The sequence below is a fragment of the Radiomyces spectabilis genome (genome assembly GCF_025331425.1).
Source record: "Radiomyces spectabilis strain NRRL 2753 chromosome Unknown BYT42scaffold_19, whole genome shotgun sequence".
In the NCBI taxonomy this organism is placed as follows: Eukaryota; Fungi; Mucoromycota; class Mucoromycetes; order Mucorales; family Radiomycetaceae; genus Radiomyces; species Radiomyces spectabilis.
In genome coordinates this window covers 1-24,935 of record NW_026251944.1, presented here as the reverse complement: position 1 = coordinate 24,935, position 24,935 = coordinate 1, and the positions used below count along the sequence as shown (strand labels likewise).

General features: G+C 41.3%; 4 protein-coding genes across 4 annotated transcripts; all 4 read right to left on the bottom strand.

Moving 5' to 3' along the window:
- Positions 1–5,178: 5,178 nt before the first annotated feature.
- Positions 5,179–6,198, bottom strand: BYT42DRAFT_618783 (uncharacterized protein; the record flags this gene model as incomplete). The annotated part of the gene is made up of 4 exons (XM_051572331.1): positions 5,179–5,346; positions 5,409–5,582; positions 5,644–5,928; positions 5,989–6,198. 4 exons carry the CDS (start codon positions 6,196–6,198, stop codon positions 5,179–5,181), a joined length of 837 nt encoding a protein of 278 aa, XP_051418094.1.
- Positions 6,199–14,995: 8,797 nt separating this feature from the next.
- Positions 14,996–16,416, bottom strand: BYT42DRAFT_550258 (uncharacterized protein; the record flags this gene model as incomplete). The annotated part of the gene is made up of 2 exons (XM_051566123.1): positions 14,996–15,024; positions 15,105–16,416. The coding sequence occupies 2 exons, from the start codon at positions 16,414–16,416 to the stop codon at positions 14,996–14,998; spliced, it is 1,341 nt and encodes a 446-aa protein (XP_051418093.1).
- Positions 16,417–22,917: 6,501 nt separating this feature from the next.
- Positions 22,918–24,537, bottom strand: BYT42DRAFT_618778 (Endonuclease/exonuclease/phosphatase; the record flags this gene model as incomplete). Its single annotated transcript, XM_051572330.1, has 5 exons — positions 22,918–23,043; positions 23,113–23,286; positions 23,346–23,480; positions 23,535–23,627; positions 23,764–24,537. The coding sequence occupies 5 exons, from the start codon at positions 24,535–24,537 to the stop codon at positions 22,918–22,920; spliced, it is 1,302 nt and encodes a 433-aa protein (XP_051418092.1).
- Positions 24,538–24,677: 140 nt separating this feature from the next.
- Positions 24,678–24,872, bottom strand: BYT42DRAFT_476437 (uncharacterized protein; the record flags this gene model as incomplete). Its single annotated transcript, XM_051563627.1, has 1 exon — positions 24,678–24,872. A coding segment is annotated over one exon (195 nt), but the record flags the coding sequence as incomplete, so codon positions are not given.
- Positions 24,873–24,935: the final 63 nt, after the last annotated feature.

The following is a 24,935-nucleotide window of genomic DNA, read 5'->3' as shown; positions in this document are numbered from 1 at the left end:
CATTCTCTCGGATATCGATGGAACCCAACCAAGTGTGTGATCTTAAACTGTCCAAGCGATTATGGTGCACCGCCCTTAAAACTCTACGGCTCGCCCCTGCCCAAAGCACAAAACTTCACATACCTGGGTATACCATTTACTGACAAAGGTGCTATCTCCACAGACCTCCTCATACAGCGCAACACATCCTTCGCAATTGGGGCCATGCGTGCAACAATTCTTCCACTCAGTGTTCGTTCCCCAGCTTTCTCTCGCCTGACTACTGCACGCTTATATGCAACATTTATCCGCCCCAAATTCGAGTATGGACTGTGCATCTGTACTTTCCTTGTCCGACATCTCAAACTGCTTGAAAAAGCCCAAGATCAATGCCTACGACTTGCTTTTGGTGGACATAGCCGCGCCTCAACGACAGTCTTCCGCCACTTGACCAATTTGCTGTCGATGCGAGAGCGCGCACATATTTTAGCCTTTAAGTTCATCGTCCGTGCGCACTGGCTCCCAGAGGCTACCCTCCTAGCCACACTTATCCCGTTCCTTACTTCTGCCCCCAAGAGCAATAGTTTCTGCTGGATTCGACTTTGTGAAGAAAATCCGATCTGGATTGACTCGGCTTTTTCCAATGACATGACCCCTACCCAAGATCGCATCGACCACTTTGCTACAGGCAATAATGTTCAGAAAGCATGCAAACAATATCGCCAGCAACAGCTTACTCTCCTCCGCTCTTCTCCCACGGCCCCAGTTCTACTCTATGCCTGTCGTCCAACCCTTGGTTGTGACCCGCTCTTGACCCTGCCTATGACAGTATACGAACGAAGCTGACTCCTGCGTTGGAAAATGGGCTGGCTACCAGGTCGTCCCATTGCTTGCCAATGCGGATATGGCCACGCCTCCCGAAACCATCTTCTACATTGCTTAGATGTTGCCGCGAGACTACGAGTGGCCGACAATGTGAGCCCAAACCCTTTGGACTTTGTTATCAATCAGTTACCACGAAACATCCCTCCCAGCCCTTCACCAACCCTTCTCTCTCACTGGTCTGATTGGTGGCCAATAGTCTGCTCAATCCTCTTTGCGATCGAACAAATCTGCCAGCCCGATGAGGAATTTTCGGACACTGCCTCAGACATATCTGGATCCACTTTTCTCTCTCAATTACAAAGTCTCCCCCCGGTACAAACCGCGTCTTCCAACACTGAACCTTGAGCTCGTCTTTTCATCTCTTCTTTTTTCGTTACTTTTATTTGTTCTACATTCATCCTTCTACTGCTCTTTTTTTCTTTTATTGTTCTGATCATTGATTAGTTTTTTTTTTTTTTTTTTTTTTTTTTTTTTCTTTTTGTTTCCAATATTCCTTCTGCACTCTTAAAGGCGAGGCCTATTGCTGCCACCGGTCTGGTCTCCATAGCCTTCAATAAAATAATCTTTCACCTCGGACATAGTGACGACGTTCTTCTGCTAAAGGACACTTTTCTCACGGAAAAACATTACTCGATTTGGAACACACTACACATAATTAGCTGTTTTTACCGTTTTACCGGTAAAATTTAACAAAAATTTACCGGCGTTTTTACCGGTAAAAACTGCTTTGCATTGCAATGTTCTGGAGCTGCGGTTGTGATTGGTCAATGTTTACCCCACCTATTCCCCCCCTTTTTTTTAGTATGCGTTTTTTTCTTCAGTATGGTGTCGTCGTCATGGATACTTGAGCTTATTTTTGGATATTGGCTTGCTTCCTAATTCAAATGCTTACTCAATGATGAATCAATCATATCATGCACTTGTCACTCATACCATCTTAATGGCTTATCAAAGACAGATCACCATCTCTTTTTTCGGTGTTTATTTTTGTTGTCCAAAAAATAAAAAAGCTTCTTTAACTTTTTCCCTCTATTTTGAAAGTCTTTACTTAATTATCGCTTCAATTAAGATGTCCGGCTCAATCTCTTACCAATATGGTCCTTGCCATTGCGCAAAGTGCACTAAGCTTGTCAAGGGCAAATTGTTTTTTGTGAAGCAGCAACCTCGCACTGTGCGTGAACATCTTGCTAACAGAGGCATTTCTCCTTTGCTCGCCAGTCAAGGTAAAAAAAATCATAGTGCTGCAAGAGACCTAGTAGTTTTATTTTATTTACCTCGTCGAAAACAGACAATGAACCTGAACCGGTGACAAACGATGACTTCAACATGGAGTACGAAATGGACGACGTCGTTATCACCAGTAACGTACCTTTTGACTCCGATGATGCTGTTTTCGGAGAGCTCGTTGTGGACGACGCAGGAGAGATCGTTGATTCCGAAAATCTGCCTACCGATGTCGACGGTTTCCTCGAATCTGGTGCCGATGATGACTATCTCCGGAATGAAGTCGTTTTGCAAGAGGAGGAAGAAGCAGTCGAATCCACAGTGAATCCCATGTACTTGCTCATTGCAGTATTTCTGGTGTTCTTTCAGCTGCGGTACACTTCTGAGTCGGCTATGGAACTGCTCATCCTTTTCCTGAACGCCTTGCTCGATTACTGTGGCGCTCCTTTTTGGCTTCCTGCAAAGGTGTCCACCCTTCGCAACCACATCCGCTCGTCAATGGAAGGTCAAGGAGTAATCAAGTTTGTCATTTGCCCGTCTTGCCACCATACTACTCGCATGAGTTAGTATCGGTTGGACGAATTTGCTGATCCTGTCAATAATCTTTTGTGCAAATATCGTGACTTTCCGCAACGTCCTCCTTGCAATAACTGATTATTCAAACTCACGTCCGGAAACAAGGCTGCTCCCATCAAAGAGTATGCTTACAACTCAGTCAAAACGACCCTGGCGATGATGTTTGCACGCGACGGCTTTCAACAAGCAATCAATGGGTGGAGGATCCGCAGAGGGGATACCAACGTGCTCTACGACGTCTATGACGGCCGGATGTGGCATGAAGTGAGAGACGTCGAGAATAACACCTTCGCGGATGATGAACGATCCGTCCTGCTGACGTTAAACGTAGATTGGTTCCAAGAATTCGACACAGGTAAGCCTACAAATTGGTGGACTAGATTTGGTTTATGTTCATAAACTTACAGGATTTGACACAGGTCGCATGCATTCTGTTGGTGCCATATATCTTGCAGTGAACAACCTCCCCCGGTCCCAACGATTCAAGCCAGAGAACGTGATCCTCGTTGGTGTGATCCCTGGGCCGCATGAGCCAAAGACGTATCAGATAAATCATTATCTGCGCCCACTCGTCGATGAATTGGAAGACCTGTATGTAGGTATTAGCATCAATCATGAGCGCATTCGTGTGGCGATCCTCATGGTTGCATGTGACATACCTGCAGCGCGAAAAGTTTCAGGCTTCACAGGTATGAGATCATTCAACATTCTTCCTAATGAAAAAAAAAATCTGAAGTTTAATATATAGGTATCGGGTCATTTCGGGCTTGCTACAAATGCAAACGCTCATTCCCAGGTGTACCCGGTAACCACCTTCAACGCGATTTCTCGGGTTTCCTTGATGTTGACAGTTGGGAGAGAGGCAGCGCTGCAGAAAACAGGCAAGAGGCAAAACAGTGGAAGGCAGCCACCACCTTGCAGCAGCGTGCTTCTCAAGAGAAGCTGAACGGTGTCCGGTTTTCAGAATTGCATCGTCTGAAGTATTTGGATCTTGTCCGTTGTACGGTAGTTGATCCAATGCACAATCTGTATTCGGGCACCGCAAAGCGGTGTATGGGGCTTTGGAAGACGTCGCTGCAACCCCATACTGACCAGCTCATGCTGAACGACCGGGATTTCCAGGCGATGGCAGATCAGTTGGGCAGAATGCTTCTCCCTTCCGGCTACGATCTGCCAAGTGGCAAAGTCAACTCTGGGTGTGCCAACCTGACGTCTGACCAATGGCGCACATGGGTGCTAGTTTCTCCTTTTCTCTTGAAAGAGAAGCTGATCGGAGCCGACTTCACGATCTGGATGAAGTTTGTGAACGCGAACAGACTCCTTTCAAGACCAGCCATCGAACGTAGCAAGCTAGATGAAGCGCACGAACTGCTGCGTGATTTCTGCCATTCTTACCAGCAGCGTTACGGTACCGAAGAAATCACTCCCAACATGCATTTGCATATGCATTTGCGGGAAAGCATCTTGGACTTTGGGCCGGTCTACGCATTTTGGTTGTTTAGTTTTGAGAGACTGAACGGGTGTCTGAAAAGCTTTGCAACAAATAGCAAAGATGGCTTTGAGGTCACCATAATGCGCAAATACCAAGAGCAATATTATGGTAATTCTCCCCTATCTGCATTCGGTATTTTGAAATTAATGTGAAATTATAATTAGGTGATCAATTGCTGCATTCGGTTCGCCATGCCCTGGAGATCCACCCAATGTTTGGTAGAGCATTGCACGCCGTTCTTCCAAACATTGGTGCGGCAACCGCAAGTACCGCTACGAACGATGTCGCTGATGCGTACGAGTTCATCCAGTTGGCCCACCCTGAAAATGCTAATAGTGTTGTGGGGTATGAAGCTTTGCCTCAGTCAGTCATACTCTTCAGCATCGGCCAGTATGTCAAAATGGATCCCATGCATTACAGGTGCCTCTACAGCCACTACGAGCGCCTGCAGCTACCATTCCGCCCGGTGACCGATTCGGTCAACATTCATTTGAGAATGGTGATGGACCGGATTCAGAAGTACGCACGATGCCAAATCTTTGGCCAAGAGTTCAGAAGCCGCGAAGCTGCGAGAACGGGTCGGGGTCGTCACATCCAGGCGTATTTTAGTTCTGCCAATAGTGGATACTATCTGCGACCTGGAGAGGTGCAATATTATTTCCAACATGTCCAGCGATTACCAACGCATGATAGCACCGAAGACATCGAATTCAAACATACATTTGCTTTCGTGCGTTGGTATCAACCATACAATCCCACCTCCTTTGACAACCTTGGGCTTTCTGTTTGGCGATGCGATTTTGACGAGATGGATAATACGTGCATCCTCCCTGTGCATCGTATATATCAACCTGTGGCAATCACTAGCTGGCTCGATAACAACGTCGTCATCATTCCTTTACTGCGAAAAGTCAACATGTAATATATTCCCTAAAGTAAGTGGTGTATGCCTTTGACTTTTCAGTGGATCGGTACTGAACACTTGCGTTGTTTTAGTTTCTTACAGTATAAAAAAAATGTATTTATTGTCTTTTCGCCTCATCGGGAAGCTCCTCCAAAAGTTCTGCATCAACGTGCTGATCCACCAGCACATATTCTTTCGGAATACGCACTACTTTGACGCGTTTCTTCTGCTGCGACAACTTGTCCTTTTCCGCGAGCTTTGAAAGCTCATCCAAAAAGGCATTTGCCTATAGAGATACATGTTATTCTTTGGGACGTTCATGCAAGTGGTTTAATCTGATTTGCTAACCTGAGGACTTCTCCAGTTGGGCCGAAGCATCTTTGTCTTCACGACGAAACCGTCTTCGTCCTTCACATCCTCCTTGTCAGACATCAATCGCTTGTCGAGGAGCTTTCCAGCCCCAGGGAAAGATGTAGTTAGGCCTTCATTTGCCCTGAAGGCATTGAGCCGGGCCTGGCATTTCTACACAGGTACTCAGGTTAGTCTTATTTTTTAATTCGATTGTATTGTTTCGAATACTAACGCGATCCCGTTTTTGCCGGGTAGCATTGGTGCGACTTTCGTTCTGGAGGTCTTCTGGGCTTTTTTTTGCCTTACTTCGCAGCCCATTCAGGTAACTGCGGCACTTTTGGTATACGAATTCGGGAGTCCAGTCAGGCTCCCTCTCGTCACTGGAAATGTTGGCGATGTAATCCTGCAAGGCCTTCACGACGTTCTTATTTGGCTTCTCAAAGACGAATTTATTCAAATCGAAGCAGAGATTTGGGTCATTTGCAAAATTTGCTTCGTAATGCTTACGAATAAGTCTCTGTTTGAAACGGTCAGTGATTCTTATCAGCAAATTGGATATATTATGTACACTGCTTACTCTCAGCTTATAATCAGCATGGTCGATGGTGACAGAGGAGCGTTTCTTTGGACGGTCTCCTTCAGCGACTAGTCGTTCAAGAACTGCCACACGCTGCTTCAATGCTGCTACGTCACTTGAATCCCGGGAGATTATCGGAAGAGCAGGCACTGAGTGCACATGCACTGGTCGGGAGGATTGCACTTGAGGGGGCCTTCGTTCGTTTGACATGATGTTTTTAAAAGTACAAGTGAGTGATAAAGAGGTATGATTGATTTGACATGTTATTTTCTTACCCAATTCGAGAACTAGCTCGTTTCCCATTGCCAAATCTAGCGAACACGTCATCAGATACATGGTAGAATGTTACACGGTGAGTCATCTATTAAACAGGAATTGGAAAATCAACAACAATATCTGTCTTTCTCTGCTATCCTATTATTTTTGATAAGTCGTTGTATTGTACTTCTTTACTATACTTTTCATAGCTAAAATTATTCCACTTTTCTTGCAGTTTAGACATGAAGATGAAGCAGTTCAGGTAAGTTTTTCTGCAGATGTGTAATAAGACGTATATGGTTTTGACGGAGACAATGCTCATGTATCTCTTGACACGTCTAGAGTTTAAAGAAGATGGTATCCATGCCAAAATCATTTATCAAAGCGGCGGTATGCTATTTACAAGCTATAGTACTAGGTATGTAACAGCCGATACCAAAGTAAATGTGTAAATTTCTATGTTACTGAACATGTTCTTATGACATGTAGAATGAGCTATTGCAACGATGGTTTATCGCTATAAGGAGTCGCACTGTAAGTATTGTTTATGGCATCTTCTAACATACATAGAGGCTAAAGAAGTTGTCTCTATAGTTCGCACCCTCAACTGCTGCCGAAATCAGCTATCATATTCATGGTCTCTTTCAAGCACTCTGCTGATATTTGCCTTTGTAAGTTTGTCTGTCTTTTTATTCTTTACTAAGCAGCATCGCTGTATGTCTAAGGTAAGTTTAGAACATGTTCATAGCATTTTATACATATCCAATGTAGTATAGACAACCATTGAAGAGTTTACTATCATTTTTCGATTTATTACCAATAAATAAATAAAGAAAACAATTTATAAGCATCCAATAAGCAAAAATCCCCCAGTAATTGTATGAAAGCGATAACCTAAAGAGGTTCCGTATTTAGTCAATCAAAAGAGATCTTGAAGAATAAAGACGCCAATCAAAAGGTTCTTCAGATGGACAAAAGACCAATCAGAAATGGTTTTCGTGGCTGTAAAGATGTCTTCAGAACCAATGAAGGGGGCACCCTGCTGTTCAAGATCTTGGAATTAGCCAATGAAAGAGAAGCGCATCTTGGTATATTCAATGTGTTTTTACCGGTAAAGAATCGGTAAAAACACGCTGACTTTATCGAGGATTTACCGGTAAAAATGGTGCGTCTTCAACGGTAAAAATTCGGTAAAAACGTGGTGACTTTACCGTTTACCGGTAAAAATTCCAAATTTTTAGCGGTAAAAAGCCGATAAAAACGGCTAATTATGTGTAGTGACACTACAGTTAAATAGCTATTCCGTACAACCCGGACGTCCAGTGATTTTTAATTCCTTACGCGGCCGGTATTTCTAACTTGCCATTTTGGGATTCTGTGTTATGCAGACTTCCCTTTCAGAATAAACATTCTTATTTTGGACGAATTCTCGTTTTGGATGGGGAAAAAAAACACTAAGCCGCAACCGTCGTTAAGAGAGACAGTTAGGCACTTCGTGTACAATAGCTCTTCTTTGAGTCTTTAATCAATTTTTGTAATTACTGCAATGTCTTATCAACGCGAATTCAATGCTCATGCCGCTAGCGCTTCTAGCGCTAATGGCGTTACTAACCCTATTTTTACTGACAATACTACACTTTCTGTTTCTAGCCGTTATATAGATTGTTACTGCGATAAATGTACTTCTCGACTCTCATCTGGAGAAATTTTTCATTCACAACAAACCAGCCGGCAAACTCGCCGACATATACAGCGTTGGGGTCTTTCTCACCATCTTTTTTCTCCTGCGCCTGTCTATGACGATGGTAAATTGACTTGTATATTTTATCTGATATATTTTCTCACGTCTTTTTTTTTTCCTCATAGACGACGATGTTGAGATGAATGAGCCGGACAATGCCAATGATACACCGCTTTCTTTTCCTGATACCGGTAATATACCATTCCGGCATTCATATAATCGGTAACTATGAAGTGAACTGTCAATGAATTTTTAGCCTTTATTTAACCTGACCTTTATATATATATTTATATATTTATATATGCAGCAATTCACCGTTATTTGACAATAATTATTTTGCAACAGTAGATGACGAACCTCTTGATCCGACTGACATCGTTCCTGGAATTGTACCAGGGGATTCGGATAATGCTGTTTTTGGACAGATACTGGTTGATGACAATGGTGCCGAAATCGATATTGAAGACCTTATCGATGAGGAAAATCCGCATCTATTAGATGGCCTATCAGATGATGATGATTATCTTCGTGAAGAGCAGGTGGAGGACGACTACGAAGAAGCGCTGCCACCAAGTTCGGCCAACTGGTTTACCTGGGTCATCATGACTTGGGTTTACAATTTTTGTATCAAGTATTTATCTAAGGAAAGGGCGAAACAATTGATGGTGGGCCTCAATTTTATTTTTCTTGTGTGCGGGATGGAGTTTCGATTCCCTGCTGAATTGTCGACCCTCGCAAAAATGGTCGGTACACCTGATAGTGTCAAGTCTATCATTCGTTTTGTGGTCTGCCCCATCTGTCACAAGACAGAAAGTATTGGCGATCTGCAGTTGGAACGGTACAATGATCCTGTGGAACAAGTTCGGTGCAAGCACGTAGAAATTCCGAGACATCCAACAGCTCCCTTCTCATCACCATGCGGTCACCGATTATTCAAACGTTCCGCTGGAAACCGTCCTGTGCCCATCAAGGAATATAGCTATCTTCCTCTTATTCCGACCCTGCAAATGATGTTCCGCCGCGGAAACTTTGTCAACAAAATCAATCTATGGAGACAACGCACTTCCTCTGTAACTGGCAATCCGTCAAATATTTTATACGATATCTATGACGGTCGCATGTGGAACGAACTCAAAGATCAATATGGAGAGCGTTTTGTTGATGATGGACGGTCACTTCTTTTAACCTTGAACGTGGACTGGTTCCAGCCTTTTGACACCGGGCGTCAGCATTCAGTCGGTGGAATTTACCTGACGATCAACAATCTCCCTAGGACGGAACGTTACAAGCCAGAAAATGTGATTTTAGCAGGCGTTATTCCTGGTAGCAAAGAACCTAGCAAACAACAGATCAACCATTATCTGCGACCTCTTGTTGATGAGCTAGAACAGTTGTATGTTGGCGTTGGCGAAGAAGACGAACGTATCCGCGCTGCTATTCTCTTGGTTGCTTGTGATATCCCCGCAGGTCGAAAAGTTTCAGGTTTTACAGGTACTTGACATAGGGTTTTTTTTTTTTTTTTTTTTTTTTTTTTAAAAAAAAGTCCATATTTAAGATTATTTTAGCTAATAATGTACTGTATTCCTGGTAGGCATTTCGTCTTTACGTGCATGCTACAAATGCAACCGAACTTTTTCAGCTTTACCAGGATGTAATCTCAGACGCGACTTTTCAGGTTTCTCAGACGTTGGTCGATGGGAAGGTCGCGATCTTAGAGCCAATTTAATGCAGGCGGGAAATTGGAGAAACGCATCTACCTTACAGGAACGAACTCAACTAGAGAGAGAGCACAGTGTCCGTTATTCGGAACTGCCCAGACTTCACTATCTTGATCTTGTACGGTGCACCATTATCGATCCTATGCACAATTTCTATTCTGGAACGGCGAAGTACTGTATGAAAGTATGGAAAACCACATTGAACACTGCTACTGGACAGCCACTTTTGTGCGATAATGACTTTGAGATAATGGCGCAACAAATGAACCGCATCATTCTACCTTTTGGCTACGATCTCCCGAAAGGCAAAATTAGCTCCGGTTGTGTTGGCTTGAAATCCGATGAATGGCGTACTTGGGTCCTTACGGTGTCGACATTTCTCCTAAAAGAAAAGCTCACCGGTCAACACTTTCGAATTTGGATAAAATTCGTGCAGGCGAATCAACTTTTCTCCAAGCCATCGATAAGTGTTTCGGAAGTTGATACTGCACATGAACTATTACGCCAGTTTTGTCAAATGTTTCAAGAGGAATACGGTTCAGAGAGCGTGATGCCTAATATGCATCTGCATATGCACCTCCAAGAAACGATCCTTGATTTTGGTCCAACGTACGCATTCTGGTTATTCGGTTTTGAATGATGTAATGGATGGCTAAAAAAGATCGACACAAACACCAAAGACGGATTCGAAATGACCTATATGAAGAAATTTGTGGAGCAAGCCTATGGTGCAGATCACGTATCGCATTCCCTTTCTAGTATTCCTCATCAATATTTCGATGCCGCAATGCAACTCTTGAAGACAGTTATTCCGTTGATGGCAGCTTTTTCTATGCTAGCTCAAGATACCAACAATGACTTTTTCGATGTGGACGATTTTGTGCGGTTGGCTGGACCGGGTAATGGTGCACTTGGCTTTGAAGAACTACCGCCATCAACTTGTTTGGAGGAATCGAACAAGTACATCACTATGAACCCTGTACATTATGATTGTCTTTTCCGGTATTATGACAACTGTTACCAGGAAACGCTTCGACCGGTGACCAATTACAGTACATTGACACTGATGTGACCATGGTGACCAATATTATATGAAAGGTTCCTCGTGTATCCATACTCGGTCAAGATTATAGAAGCAGGGAAACATCAAGAACAGATAGAGGTCGACATATCCAGGCATACTTCAAGGCGGCGAATAACGAATACTACTTGCGACCTGGCGAAGTGCTCTATTACTTTACCCATAAAGTGAAGCTGGCGACTGAACACGAGGGTGTCACCTCAGAGTTTAGGCATACATTTGCATTCGTACGATGGTACCAGCAGGCCCCCTATTCAGTTCCAAGCTTTGATGAGCTTGGAATGCGTGTTTGGAGGAATTCCTTCGACGAGTTGGACAGAACGTGCATTTTGCCGATTCAGTGCATCTATTCTCCTGTGGCAGTTTCTGCCTGGCTAGACAACAATATTGTTGTTATTCCATTGCCCCGTAAAACATGCTTTTAATGTTCTCGGTACGTCAATGAGGTCACTTGCTTTTTGTATTGAAATTTTAACTTATGTTTTTATAGGGCCAAGACTGTAGACATATTGAGCCATGTCCCTCATTGATGCACAGGTATACTAGTTATGAAAGTCAGATATACCGGAATATTATCCATCAACTTTTCATTATATGCTGTGATATATGAGAGAATTTAGAATGAAAGAGACAATGAGAATCCTTTGAGACTGTTGGATGCCCTTTATTTTGATTAATGTGATCTGCCTATTTATACTTTAGTCTTGAGTCGGAATTAATAATTATCAGTGAGCAGTCCTCGGTTATAAGGTGTATTAGGAAGGATCCACATGCTGTGGTGTGACAGCTTTACCTGTATGAATTGATCTCGGCGATAGGTCCAAGTTATGGATGAAGAGGCTCAATCGGTGTTATAGAGAAGCTCACTCAGAATGGAAACACGTCTAGATCCCAATCTTTCCTGTTTGGGAACACCAGTCTAGGATGGATAATACGACAAGTAGTGGATATACCACATTACCCCCTTCCAGGTTGTGTATAACCGTTCAGATAGTCACTTATCTTTTGGGGTTGTTATTTTCGCGCGTGTTTGGTTTGTCGTGTAAGTGTCTGGTTTTCATTCAGACGTTTTTTGGATCGAGTGTTTCGTATTGTGTGTGTCTGACTGACTGTCTTGTTATTTGGTGTAGAACCAAGTCTTTCCCAATAATCCATGATAGGTTGCGGACTACTGAATGAATCTGGCGTTTGCCATGTGTCATCCTTTTCATCATAACCTTGCCATCGTACTCTATATGCATAGTTACCCTTAGAGATTTCTTTGTGTCCGACGACGGCTTCTAGAATGTAGTATTCTTTGCCTCTTTCTTGGACTTCTTCTAGGGAGATGATCTCGTCTTGAGATATTAACTTGAGTGCCGAAGGTAGAAAATCTTTGGGGAGCAAAAGTCCTTGTTCATCCATAAGGACGTATGAACCTCCTCTGGTTTCTCTGACGATGGTATAAGGACCATGATAAGCAGGCTGCAACTTGCTGCGTTGTCGTTCTCGGATCATGACTTGACTTTCAGCGGGAAACTTGACCATTTTGAACTTATTGTTGAATTTGCCCTTTTGTGCATTTGTGATTGCTTGGGCTCTTTCCGCGATAGCGGGAAATACAATATCAGCCATGGTGTCAATGCGTTGCAAAAGTTCGCTGTTGCTCATTGGTTGCAATTGAGGATCATTTGTGTAGTTCTTGAAACCATTCATTGCTCTGGCAAACATGAGCGTATATGGCGATGATCCTGTTCTAGCAGTAACCTTTGCGTTCAACGCTAACTGGATGCTCGGTACATAAAGGTCCCAATCTCTGACTGCGCCTTTAATACATTTTCGTAATGCATTTACTGATGTCTGTACCCAGCGTTCGGCCACTCCGTTGGCTCTTGGGTGATAAGGAGACGCAAGTCGATGTTCAAATCCGGAGGATTCTGCGAGACGTTTCATGAGAGTGTTGACGAACTCTTTTCCGTTGTCAGATTGTAGATAACGAGGAAATCCGTAATCACAGAAGACATTGATGATAGTGGAAACGACTGTGTCCTGGGATTTGTCAGGTATAGCACGGATAACACAGAAACGTGTGCAAATGTCCAACATAATCAATAGGTAGTTGTTACCTTTATGAGATGTTGTAAAAGGACCGGCAAGATCAATTGCCCAGTGGTCGCCTGGCAGATAGGCATGTATAGGTCGTAACGGATGATATCCATTTTGTGAAATGTTATGCTTCTGGCATTCACTGCATTTTTGTACTGTTTTTACAGCGTCCTGATGCATGTTTGTCCATTTTAACCCGTCGTTGTGGAGTGCATTGACCATAGCAGTAGCTCCGAAGTGTCCAAAAGCATGTGCTTTGTCTAATAACTCTTGTCGTTGCTCTTCTGGTGGTGTGATCATGTCGTCTGATTCAGCTACCACAGCTCTGTTGTAGGGTTCTTTATTACCTTGTGTGTTAGTTGCGGAAGCGATACCCCCTTCCAGCATTTTTACTGGGGTGAAAAGGCGTGATAGATGATCGGGTAAGATATTGTCGAGACCGGGAAGGTGCACTACCTCGAAGTCGTACTGTAAGATAGTATCGAGCCAATTGACCATCATAGCGTTAGCCACTTTTTGTGTATGGAGATAGGTCAGTGCTTTGTGGTCTGTGTATAGTGTAAACTGGTTGCCCCACAAGTATTTATGAAATTTTGTAAGAGCGTAAACCACAGCGAGTAGTTCTCGCTTGGTGGTGGAATAGTTTCGTTCACTTTTAGAAAGTGCGCGGGCCATAAAACCAATGTGTCTTGTCTCGTTGTTGATGACTTGATATAGTACAGCGCCTATCCCTGTGTTGGATGCGTCGGTTGCGACGTGAAAGGGGTATTTAAGGTTTGGGTAGCACAAAATGGGAAGCCTGAGTAAAACTTTTTTCAAGTTGTTGAAAGTGGTGACGTGCTTTTCCGTCCATACACTTGAGAGTGTGTTTTCATTACGGAGTTTGTCCAATGGGGCTGTCAAAGTCGAGACGTTCGGGATATGCTCTTGGAAATAGTTGATGACGCCAAGGAAACGTTGTATGTCTTTACCTGTACGAGGTACTGGCCATTCCTGAACGTTGCTCACCTTGCGTGGGTCCAACGAGATACCTTTGTCGGAGACGCAAAAACCAAGGAGATAAACCGAGCGTTGTGCAAAGTAACACTTCTTTGGGTTGAGAATGAGATTCACGCAAGTTAACTTATCAATGACTGTACAGACATGTTCTGCGTGTTCTTTCAAGTTTTTAGAGTGTATGATGATATCGTCGACGAACGTGGTTACGAACGGTAGATCCTTAAAGACGATGTTCATGACTCGTTGAAACTTTGAGGAGATGGGTTTGAGACCAAATGGGCAACCTCTAAACATGTATTGAACCCTGTCGAAGGTGAAGGTTGTTTTTATTCGATGTGGTTCGAAAATCTCGAAGCGATGGAAAGCTGTTCTGAGATCCAGTGTGGTGAACACTTGCGATCCGCCTAGCTTATGGAAGATATCACCGATGAGAGGTAAAGGATAACGGTCTTCTTTGAGGAGCTTGTTAATATGGCGAGGGTCTAAGCAAGGACGACGATCTGTGTAATTACCGAACATATCCTTCTTAGGTGCGAGTGTAAGCAGACTATTCCAAGCTGTGTCAATGGGAGCCTGTTCAATAGTTCCGTTCTCGAGCCATGTGTTGACAGCTTCCTTTATTTTGGATTCATATGTAACTGGCAATGGGTATTGGCGATGATATGAAGTGACATCTTCAGGTGTATCAAGATAAATGACCGATTCTGGAACGGTGCAAAGGAGGTGTTGGGTACACTCTCATTGGCTGCCAGTGCAGGTTGAAGGGTTTGAAGGAATTTTTCTCTTTCAGCCTTTGTACCTGCGGGGGAATTGTTTGGTTCAGGTGTATCATTTGGTATATCACTCTTTGTATCAGGGTTTTGATCATCCCAGGAAGTAGCAATACCTGTAACAGCTATGCCTAGCTTAGGCATAAGATCTGTACCGATGCTGACGTGAGTGTTCAATGAAAGATCCATAACAATAAACTCATGAATGTGTGTTTTACCCATGTAGGAAAGTTGGAGATCAACTGTGCCATAACTTTGTACAGATTGTTTAGACGATGCGAGATGTATAGTAGTTTTATTTTTTGTATTTAAAAATACGTCTAACTGTTTTGCTAGATGAAAACTCACAAACGAACTATTCGCTCCAGTGTCCACCAGGGCTAACTGACGGTTATTCTGTATAAGAATAGGTACGAAGATTGAGTCAGTGTTTTTGTCTGTATGAGTGAGTTTTAGGTGTTTACCTTGTGTCTGAAGATCTAGTTTTTCCAGGTTGACTGGAAGCATCTCGGTGTCTGGGTCAACCAGACTCAAAGCCTTGGCTGCCCTGTTGGCTACGAACTTCTTACTCTTGGCATCCCGATATTCTTGGCACCTATGGTCCCGGGTGTACTCAGCCTTCTTGCAATACCGGCACAAGTTTCCACTCGTAGGTTGAACAACCTGTGAGCTTCTGGATAGTGCAGCTGCTTCTTGGATGATCTTCTTCCAAAGGTGACATTCTTCCTTGGCATGCGAGCCTTTGGGGTGCATGGGGCAATTGCCGTGGCGGTCGTAGCTTCGCTTTTGGCGCTTATATTCCACAGCGTCTTCATTGGTGTAACGGCGCTTGCCATTGTTCCAAGGTTCACCGATGTGATACGAGTCGGTATTTCCTTCTCTGCAGGCAGCCATGATCAACTGTGCCGCTTGGTGCAGGTCCGCAGTGAGAGTTAAACCATAATGGTTCGTCAGTGTCGACCAAGCCTTCTGCTTGATGTGCGGTTGCAAAGAGCACACGAAGTTGTATACCAGCTCGGAATTTTGTTGGAGGTTGGCCTCGAGAGAGACCTCTTGGTAGCGAGTAAGGAAAAGACGGATGGATTCATTGGGCTTTTGGGCCATGTGGCGGTGTTCATCTTTCTTGCGCCAGATGTAGAACGGATTGCCAAATTCACGTTCTAACCGAGCCATTGCTTGTTCCCAGGTATACCCTTTGTCAGCCAGGGTGCGTGAAAACCATTGTCTTTGCGAATCATCGCAGGTGAGTCCAAAGAGGCGTTCCCAGTGTTCATCCAGGGGTATCAAGTTGTATGCCCGAAGTTGGATCTCGAAAGCGCTTATAAAGGCCTTGACAGAATCATGGACCTTCTTGTTGGAGTCGCGGATGGGTCCCCCTTTGACCTGGAAGGAAGGCAGATCCTTGGGGACCAATGCAGAGATATTTCGTTTGACCTGTGTGGCAGGAATGACGTCCAGAGTGTACCATGTCGCTTGCTTCGCCCTGAGGAAGGCTTCCCATGCAGTGTTGGCTTTATCCATGTCATATTGGGCACTGATAAGTTCCTGCTCGCTGTGATTGGAATCTGCCAAGAGCTGAAAAACCCTGTGTGCAGCATTCTTCTTATGTTTCAAGAGAGACTCCTGGAGTTCGTCCTGAAGTTTGTCGTGGTCCACCTCAGTATCAACTGAATCCTCGATTGGATCCATGGCAATATCTTGATCGGTGGTAAAACCAGTGGTCTGAGCACTAAGCTCATGGGCTTCTTGTCCGACGGTGAGTTTGTTGGTAGACATGATAAATGAATAAAGAATAGGAGTATTCAAAGGAAAAAATGTGATATATGAGAGAATTTAGAATGAAAGAGACAATGAGAATCCTTTGAGACTGTTGGATGCCCTTTATTTCGATTAATGTGATCTGCCTATTTATACTTTAGTCTTGAGTCGGAATTAATAATTATCAGTGAGCAGTCCTTGGTTATAAGGTGTATTAGGAAGGATCCACATGCTGTGGTGTGACAGCTTTACCTGTATGAATTGATCTCGGCGATAGGTCCAAGTTATGGATGAAGAGACTCAATCAGTGTTATGGAGAAGCTCACTCAGAATGGAAACATGTCTAGATCCCGATCTTTCCTGTTTGGGAACACCAGTCTAGGATGGATAATACGACAAGTAGTGGATATACCACATATGCTTTAGCATCCACAGCCCTCATGATTACGGAGGAGAAGGCACGATATCGTAATTATAAAGCCATGATGAATTGGTAGGTCATATGCTATCAGACTGCTTGATAGTCATCAGAATCCTTATTTCTGAGCTTTCATTCGATACGCTGCCTTGTTCTTCCTATCAGCTATAGCTCATTTATCCCTACGCTGATTTCAACTGTAAGTTGTATATTCTTATCTGTCATAATGATGTTCATGTCTTCTATTAATACTCATTAGGAAAAATATGCCGAAATATTGAACATTGTCAGTCATCGACCCATGGAAGGTATAACCGGCATCCAAAGCTACAGTGACTCAAAAAAACGGCGCACAATATGCAATTTTTTGCCGTTTATATATTTTCCTCGAGATCTGTTGATGAGAAAAATCTGAAATTTAGCCTGAATAAACTTTGGATAGTTTTTTAAATACATGCCAAATTTCATGCAAATCCAACTATTGGTTCCTGAGTTACATGCGCTTGAAGTCAGCCGGTCGGTGCGCCGTTTTTTTGACTTTGCCAAAAAATCGCTGAAACAATTAGCGACCACAAAACGTATTAAATAGTAGCTCAACATCTGATGATGGGAACGATGTCAAACTTTAATAGAATATACTAGAGATAGTTGTGAATAACTACGAAAAAAAATGATGTTATTTCATTGGAAAATGACTGAGATATAGGCGAAACAAAACGATCGGTCAGTTTCTGAAAAAAATAAAAAATTGTGGCGACCTTAATTTTATATAAAAAATAAATCAGTATCTCTATAACAAATGATCAGATCATCTCCATATTCACCATACACATTGTCCACATATTTGTTATAATACATATAAAAAAACAGCTTGAAAGCATGCATAGATCTACAGATATTAAGATTCTTAACATGAATGCAATAAAATAAAGCTTAAAAAACTTACCTTTCATGATTTATTACCATTTTGTTTCACCTCCTTTGGCTTGAATAACCGCCTGCAGACGTCGTGGCATAGATTCAATGTGTTTTATACACATTTCCTTGGTTACTTTTGTATACCAAATGTGAGAGGTTCGACGCCATAGCTCATCAATGCTAGTAGGGGCTGTATCATATGTACAAAGCTGAGCTTTCAAATAATACCACAAGTTTTCAATAGGATTGAGGTCAGGTGAATAAGGAGGCCATTCTAGCACATCAACATCATGTTCCTGCAGCCACTGTCTGGTTAATTTTGAGGAGTGTTTAGGATCATTATCATGTTGGAATATAATGTCCTGAAGAGTCAAGCCATAATGTGATAATGTCTTGCCCAAATCTTCCTCTAGGATTCGACAATAAATTGTAGAATCCATGCCACCATCAATTTTTGTAATGTAGCCAGGGCCCTCAGCAGTGATACAGCTCCAAAGCATAATATTACCACCACCATGCTTGTATACATGATTGATATTATGATCGCGCAAAGGTTCTCCATCCTTATACCAGGTCCATTCCTTTCCATCAGATCCCAATCGGTTCACCTTGGTTTCGTCGCTGAAGATCACTCGTTTCCAATCATCTACCGTCCAGTGCTGATACTTTTTGGCGAAGGCAAGACGAGTTTTCTTACGATTAACTGTCAGAGGAAGTGTGTCAGGTTTTTTGGGGACTGATAACCAGAGTTTTTAAGATGGTTACGGATGGTTTCAGCAGATATATGATAACCATCCGCCTGTAGCTCCCTAGAAGCATGAGCAGCGGTACTGTATTCACCAGAACTGAACTTGCGCAGTATGATGCGGCCGAGATTAGTGGTAATTACCGATGGCCGCCCATGTGGAGCATCAGTGCTGATGCAAAATTGCTTAGCAATGCGACCAATTGAGCGTCGAGAGATCCCAAGTTGTCTTGAAATAGACCGAATAGACTCCCCAGAGTTCAAACGAGCCTGAATATTCTGGCGGGTGGTAGAAGAGATTGCTGTCATGTTGGTAATTCAATTCAAAATCGTGATGAGTGCTAATTAGAGCGCAGATGAGGGTAATTGCAAAATCAGGATGCAGTAGAAAGGATAAAAGGTCGCCTAACAACGCCCTTTTTTTGTACTAAAGTCGGAGTGCATGAATAAAGTGACACTGGTGGGAAAAAATAATCAGTACTCACCTTACAAAGGTGAAAAATTCATATGTAATTTTTCTCCTATGATTGCTTTCTAATGATCTACTGCACCTAAAAATCTGAAACTTTACATGAATGTTACCATCACAACTACAAGCATGCAAAAAAAATTTGGAGTAAATTGAATCAGCAGTTGTCGAGAAAACAATACAAGAGGTACAGCAAAACGGTATCTTTTTATCGTCCGGAAATTGACCGATCGTTTTGTTTTGCCTATATCTCAGTCATTTTCCAATGAAATAACATCATTTTTTTTCGTAGTTATTCACAACTACCTCTAGTATATTCTATTAAAGTTTGACATCGTTCCCATCATCAGATGTTGAGCTACTATTTAATACGTTTTGTGGTCGCTAATTGTTTCGGCGATTTTTTGGCAAAGTCAAAAAAACGGCGCACCGACCGGCTGACTTCAAGCGCATGTAACTCAGGAACCAATAGTTGGATTTGCATGAAATTTGGCATGTATTTAAAAAACTATCCAAAGTTTATTCAGGCTAAATTTCAGATTTTTCTCATCAACAGATCTCGAGAAAAATGTATAAACGGCAAAAAATTGCATATTGTGCGCCGTTTTTTTGAGTCGGACAATTATTAAGATAACACACAGATTCTATGATTTAAACTCCGATATAATTTTAAACTCAATTATTGAAAAAATTAAAAAAAACTAAAAATTGAATTTTTGCTAATAATAAAAATTACTGCAAATATGTTTACAGAACCTTATATAAATTTAAAAGATATTTTTAATAATGAAGACAAAGATTTATGTTATTTAATTAATAATAACTATATTAATAAAATAGAAAAATGTAAAGTTTGTGATAAAGATACAAAATTATATATAAATAAAAAATTATATATTTGTAAAAATTATAAATGTAGAAAATCATTTTCACCTTTAACAGGTACAATATTTTCTAAAATGAAATTACCATTAAATATTCAATTATATATATTAAATTATTATCTTTTAAAAATGCCAGCAACTACAGTGACTCAGGAAATTGATCCAATGTTCGCCGATTTTTTACTTTATTGCAATTATCTCCACAACTATCATACGTATTGTTTCCGTTAAAAAATATGTTGTAGCCCTAATTCATAGCTTTAAAACAAAAAAAAGATGAAGTCTCTAGCATAAGTAGATGATGAGTAATCGTTTTTTCCGCACAAGTACTCATTGGATCAATTTCCTGAGTTGCCTACTTTTCTTGCGGACAGTCACAATAAGTAAATAGAATCGCCGAATTTTTTCTCCTTCTCACTTCTTTCAGTTATTTATTCCGATTCAAGGTGAAATCCGCATCCATTTCGCTCAATTCCTTCATCCGATTCCTAATTGACCTAATTAACATGATCATCTGTAGATGCATCCGATTTCACAAGATAAAATCAACAACATTGAACAACAACTTCGCGAGAACGTTTCTCACAGAGTTATTGCTTCACGTTTCAACGTCAGTGTTTCTACAGTCAGACGAATTCGCAAGCAATTAGGCATTCCTGCCACTAATTCCGCTGGACGATCATCGCTGATTACCACACAATTGGGACGCCTGATCCTTCGACGCTTCAACACTGGGGAGTATAAAACGGCTGTGGACGCCAGCAGACAACTCTCCTCCACCACGCCTATTGCTCCCCAGACGATTCGGGACTTTTTGCAGGCCAACAACTATAAGTCCATGCATAAACCTGACGCCTTGCCCTTGACCCCCTCCAGGAAGAAAGCTCGCCTTGCCTTTGCAAAAAGATACCATTCTTGGACTGTTGAAGACTGGAACAGAGTGGTATTTTCTGATGAAACAAAAATCAATCGCTTGGGATCAGATGGTAAGCAGTGGACATGGACACAGAAGGGGCAACCACTTAGAGATCACAACGTCAATCATGTTACCAAGCATGGAGGCGGCAGTCTCTTTCTTTGGAGTTGCATTACTGCCAATGGCCCTGGTTTGATTACCAAAATTGAAGGAGGATTAGATGCAGCTTTATACTGTGATATTTTGGAGGATGATATGCTTGGTAGCCTTCGAGAATATGGTATGCAGATTGACGATATCATTTTTCAACAAGACAATGACCCTAAGCACACATCCAAAAAAGCAAAAGCATAGTTTGAATCCAAGGGTATTGAAGTACTCCAGTGGCCCCCTTACTCTCCTGATCTGAATCCAATTGAAAATATGTGGTATTATCTGAAGTGTCAGCTTGCTGATTATGATGAAGCACCCATATCAATGGAAGAGCTATGGAGGCGGGTCCATTATATCTGGTACAACAAGGTGACAAAGGAGGCATGCCAGAAGTATATTGCCACCATGCCTCGACGTTTGGAGGCGGTCATCAAGGCCAAAGGTGGACAGATTGATTATTGATTCAATAAGTAAGTGCAACTCAGAAAATTGATCCAATGAGCGGTCGTGTGGAAACCTTGATTACTCATCATCTACTTATGCTAGAATCCTCATCTTTTTTTTATTTTAAAGCTAGGAGTTATAGCTACAACATATTTTTTATTTGGGGTGGATAGATATGGTGGTTGTGAAGATAATTGCAATAAAGTAAAAAATCGGCAAACATTGGATCAATTTCCTGAGTCACTGTAGTATTGCGGCTACTTTACAAATAAATTCAAATACTGTAAGTTTATATCATAAAATTTTTAGAATATATTTAAAAAATAAAATTAATTTTAATAAAAATATAAAAATTGGAGGAAGAAATAAAATAATTGAAATTGATGAAACTAAAATTGGAAAAAATAAATATAATAGAGGTCATAAAGTTGAAGGTGCATGGGTTATTGGTGGTATTGAAAGAAGTATATTAAAAAATAAAATTAAACATCAAAATCAAAAAACATTTTTATTACCAATTCAAAAAAGAAATATAAATAATATTGATAAAATTATAAAGAAATATGTTAAAAAAGGTACTACTATTTATACTGATTGTTGGAAAGGATATAATAACTTAAATAATATAGGATATAAACATTTAACTGTAAATCATAAAAAAAATTTTAAAGATCCAATAACTGGAATATATACTAATTCAATTGAAAGTTTATGGAATCATTTAAAACAAAGTATTCCATTAAAAAATAGAAATAAAAAATATATATTATTACATTTAGGTGAATTTCAATGGAGAAAAAAAAATAAAGAATATAATATTTGGAAAAAATTTTTAAAAGATTAATTTATATAAAAAGATAAAAATTGAATTTTGATATTATTAAAAAGATGACACAATATATATTAAATAATACTATAAATATGAAATGTATTTTTAATATTCATTATCTTAAATAATAAGACCTAGTTATGTCAATAAACTAACTTATTTAATACATAATGATTATATAATATACCTAAGAAAGTTGGATATTATATTATGAATGTGATTAAATATAATTATTATAAAATTAAAAAAATAAAAAAAAATTGAAAAATCTAATAATTAAAAAAAAAGATGGATGATATATATGATATGATTATAGATGACAAATATAAATATAATATTAAAAGAAGTATATTTATTAAAGATATGAAAAAATATGATTTATATGAATATAAAATAAAATAAAAAGAGGGGTGTTATAAAATTTATATGAAAAAAAATGGTTCAAAAAAACAATTAAAAAAAGTTTATGAATTTAAAACATATAATAAAGATAAAAAGAAAGAAAAAAAAAGAAAAATAATAGATAAAACTTTTGAAAATGAAATAGTAATTGATGAAATAACACCCATTATTAAAAGATTAAAAATTAATTAAATATCTAAAATTTAATCTGAGTTTGAAAATAAATTACTATATATAGTATATGTGTCCTATAATAATATTTGTCCTTTGAGTCACTGTAGGATAACGTGGTATGCATTAAACTTTTTTTATTGTTTTTTTGCTTCTTGTGGAAGTCTTGCTCAAAGTGCAGGTTTTGGAGACACTTCGGCATCCACATACTCCTTTGGCAGGGGTGCTCGGCCGAGGCGCTTGCTTGTCTTGCTTTTTTGAGCAAGCGCTGACAGCTCGTCGAGGAACGCATTGGACTATAGGAACGACAAATGACCGTGTAAGTTTATCACTTTGAGTATGCTGATTCAAATCAAAGCACTTACTTTGTCGCTCCTCCAAGTAGGGCGGAGCACCTGTCTGGCAATGACGCAGTTGTCCTGGATAATGTCTTCCTCGTCAGACATCAACCCAGGCGCCAACAACATCTCTGCACCAGCGAAGTATGTGGACAACTCTGCACCAGCCACATAGAATGCTGCATGGCGCTCATGGAATTTCTAAAACGTTCATATAGGTTAGTGTCAGTTAAATAATAAATGTCAGTATAATTACTCACATTGTTGCGGCGGCTTTTCAGCTTCTGCATCAGCTTCCAGCCCGCTGCATCTTTCTTCTTTTCTTGATAATCGGTACGCAAATGATTGTGATGCTTGCGCACCTTGTGGCGTACCACGCGTGGCGTCCAGGAAGGCTTTCAGATCTCGTCCGGAAGCTGATTGATAAAGTCAATCAAGGCTTTAGCAACTTTCGGGTTTGTGCTTTCGTTGAATTCGGCATCTAAATTCCAAAAGAGCTGTTCCTGTTCGCCCAAGTATCTGTAATGTTGACGGATCTTCTCCTACAAAGCAAAGTAAGAAACCATATCATAAATCCTACATTTTGGATGCTACTGTAGATGAGTCGAGGTGTTGTTGTAAGAGGGAATGGAGGGGTCGGGTAGAAGCTTGGAAGTCAGTGGTATATTGTTCGCATACGGAGTCATTAGATAATTTACCAAGGCGCCACAGGATACGTGGATGGCCGGAAGGAGGAGGAGAGGGTTGGTTGGCATATTGAAAGGTGAGGTGGACAAGCTTATGATCGGAGCCTAGAGAGAGGTCATCGCGAATTTGCATAGAGGGATTAAGGAGAGGAGTAGTGCTGATAAACCAATCAATGATACTGGTTCCGTCAAGTCGGTAGTAAGTGGGTTGGCCGAAGGCAAGGGTAGTGTTCCATAGGGTAAGGCCATGTGGGATCAGCCATTCATTATTAAATAATGTGCCACGACTGGTAGTGCGATGATCACCTAGGAGAGGGCCAAGACGGGCGTTAAAGTCACCGCAGAATATGGTGGTGGTGGTAGTGTCGGATTCGGTAGTGAGGGATTGGAGTATTTCAAGAGCAAAAGGATCATCGATAGAGGGGGGGAGATATAGGCAATGGATAAGGATGGTACCGAGGCGGCAGGATAACACATAATTGTAATATGGTGAGGAAGGATCGTGGGGCATAAATTCGATAGAGTCTTTGAAAGGAGAGGAAGGGTTGATGAGAAGTGAGATACCCATGCTGCCAACATAGGTGCGTGGGTGGGCTTGACCATAGATGTGAAATTGTCGCCAGTTGGTAGGAAAGGATTGTGGGGTGAGTAGCCAGGTTTCGGTAATAAATAAAAGAGTGGAGTCGGGTGTATGATCTAAAATAGAGTTAATCAATTGTTTTTTAATGCCATTGGCATTCCATATTGTAATTGTAAGGTCGGTCATCATTGATTATCTGAGGTTGGGGTGCTGGAGGTAATGGGTTCGGCTGGGATGTCGTCAGTTTGCATGGCTTCTGCGGAACTGGGAGATGTTGTTGGATAGAAAAGGTCTGTCACTAAGAGAGCAGTGTGATTTGTAGAATGGCTGGGGCGCGAAGGAAGGATTTGGGCGAGTGTCTCTGGTGAGATCCATTGTTGGGAGGCGAAAAATCGGGCAATAGCATATTTCACAGGGAAGCGAATACCATTGACGGCTTTGATCATGTGAGCTGAAAAAAATTCTTGGGCTTTGGCGGTACGCTCGGTAATGGGGAGGTCCTTAAACTGTGGATCGCCAAGGTGTTTGGGATCAGCGGGATTAAAGTCGGCAATAGGGTGCACACCATGTTTGGTGAAAAGTGC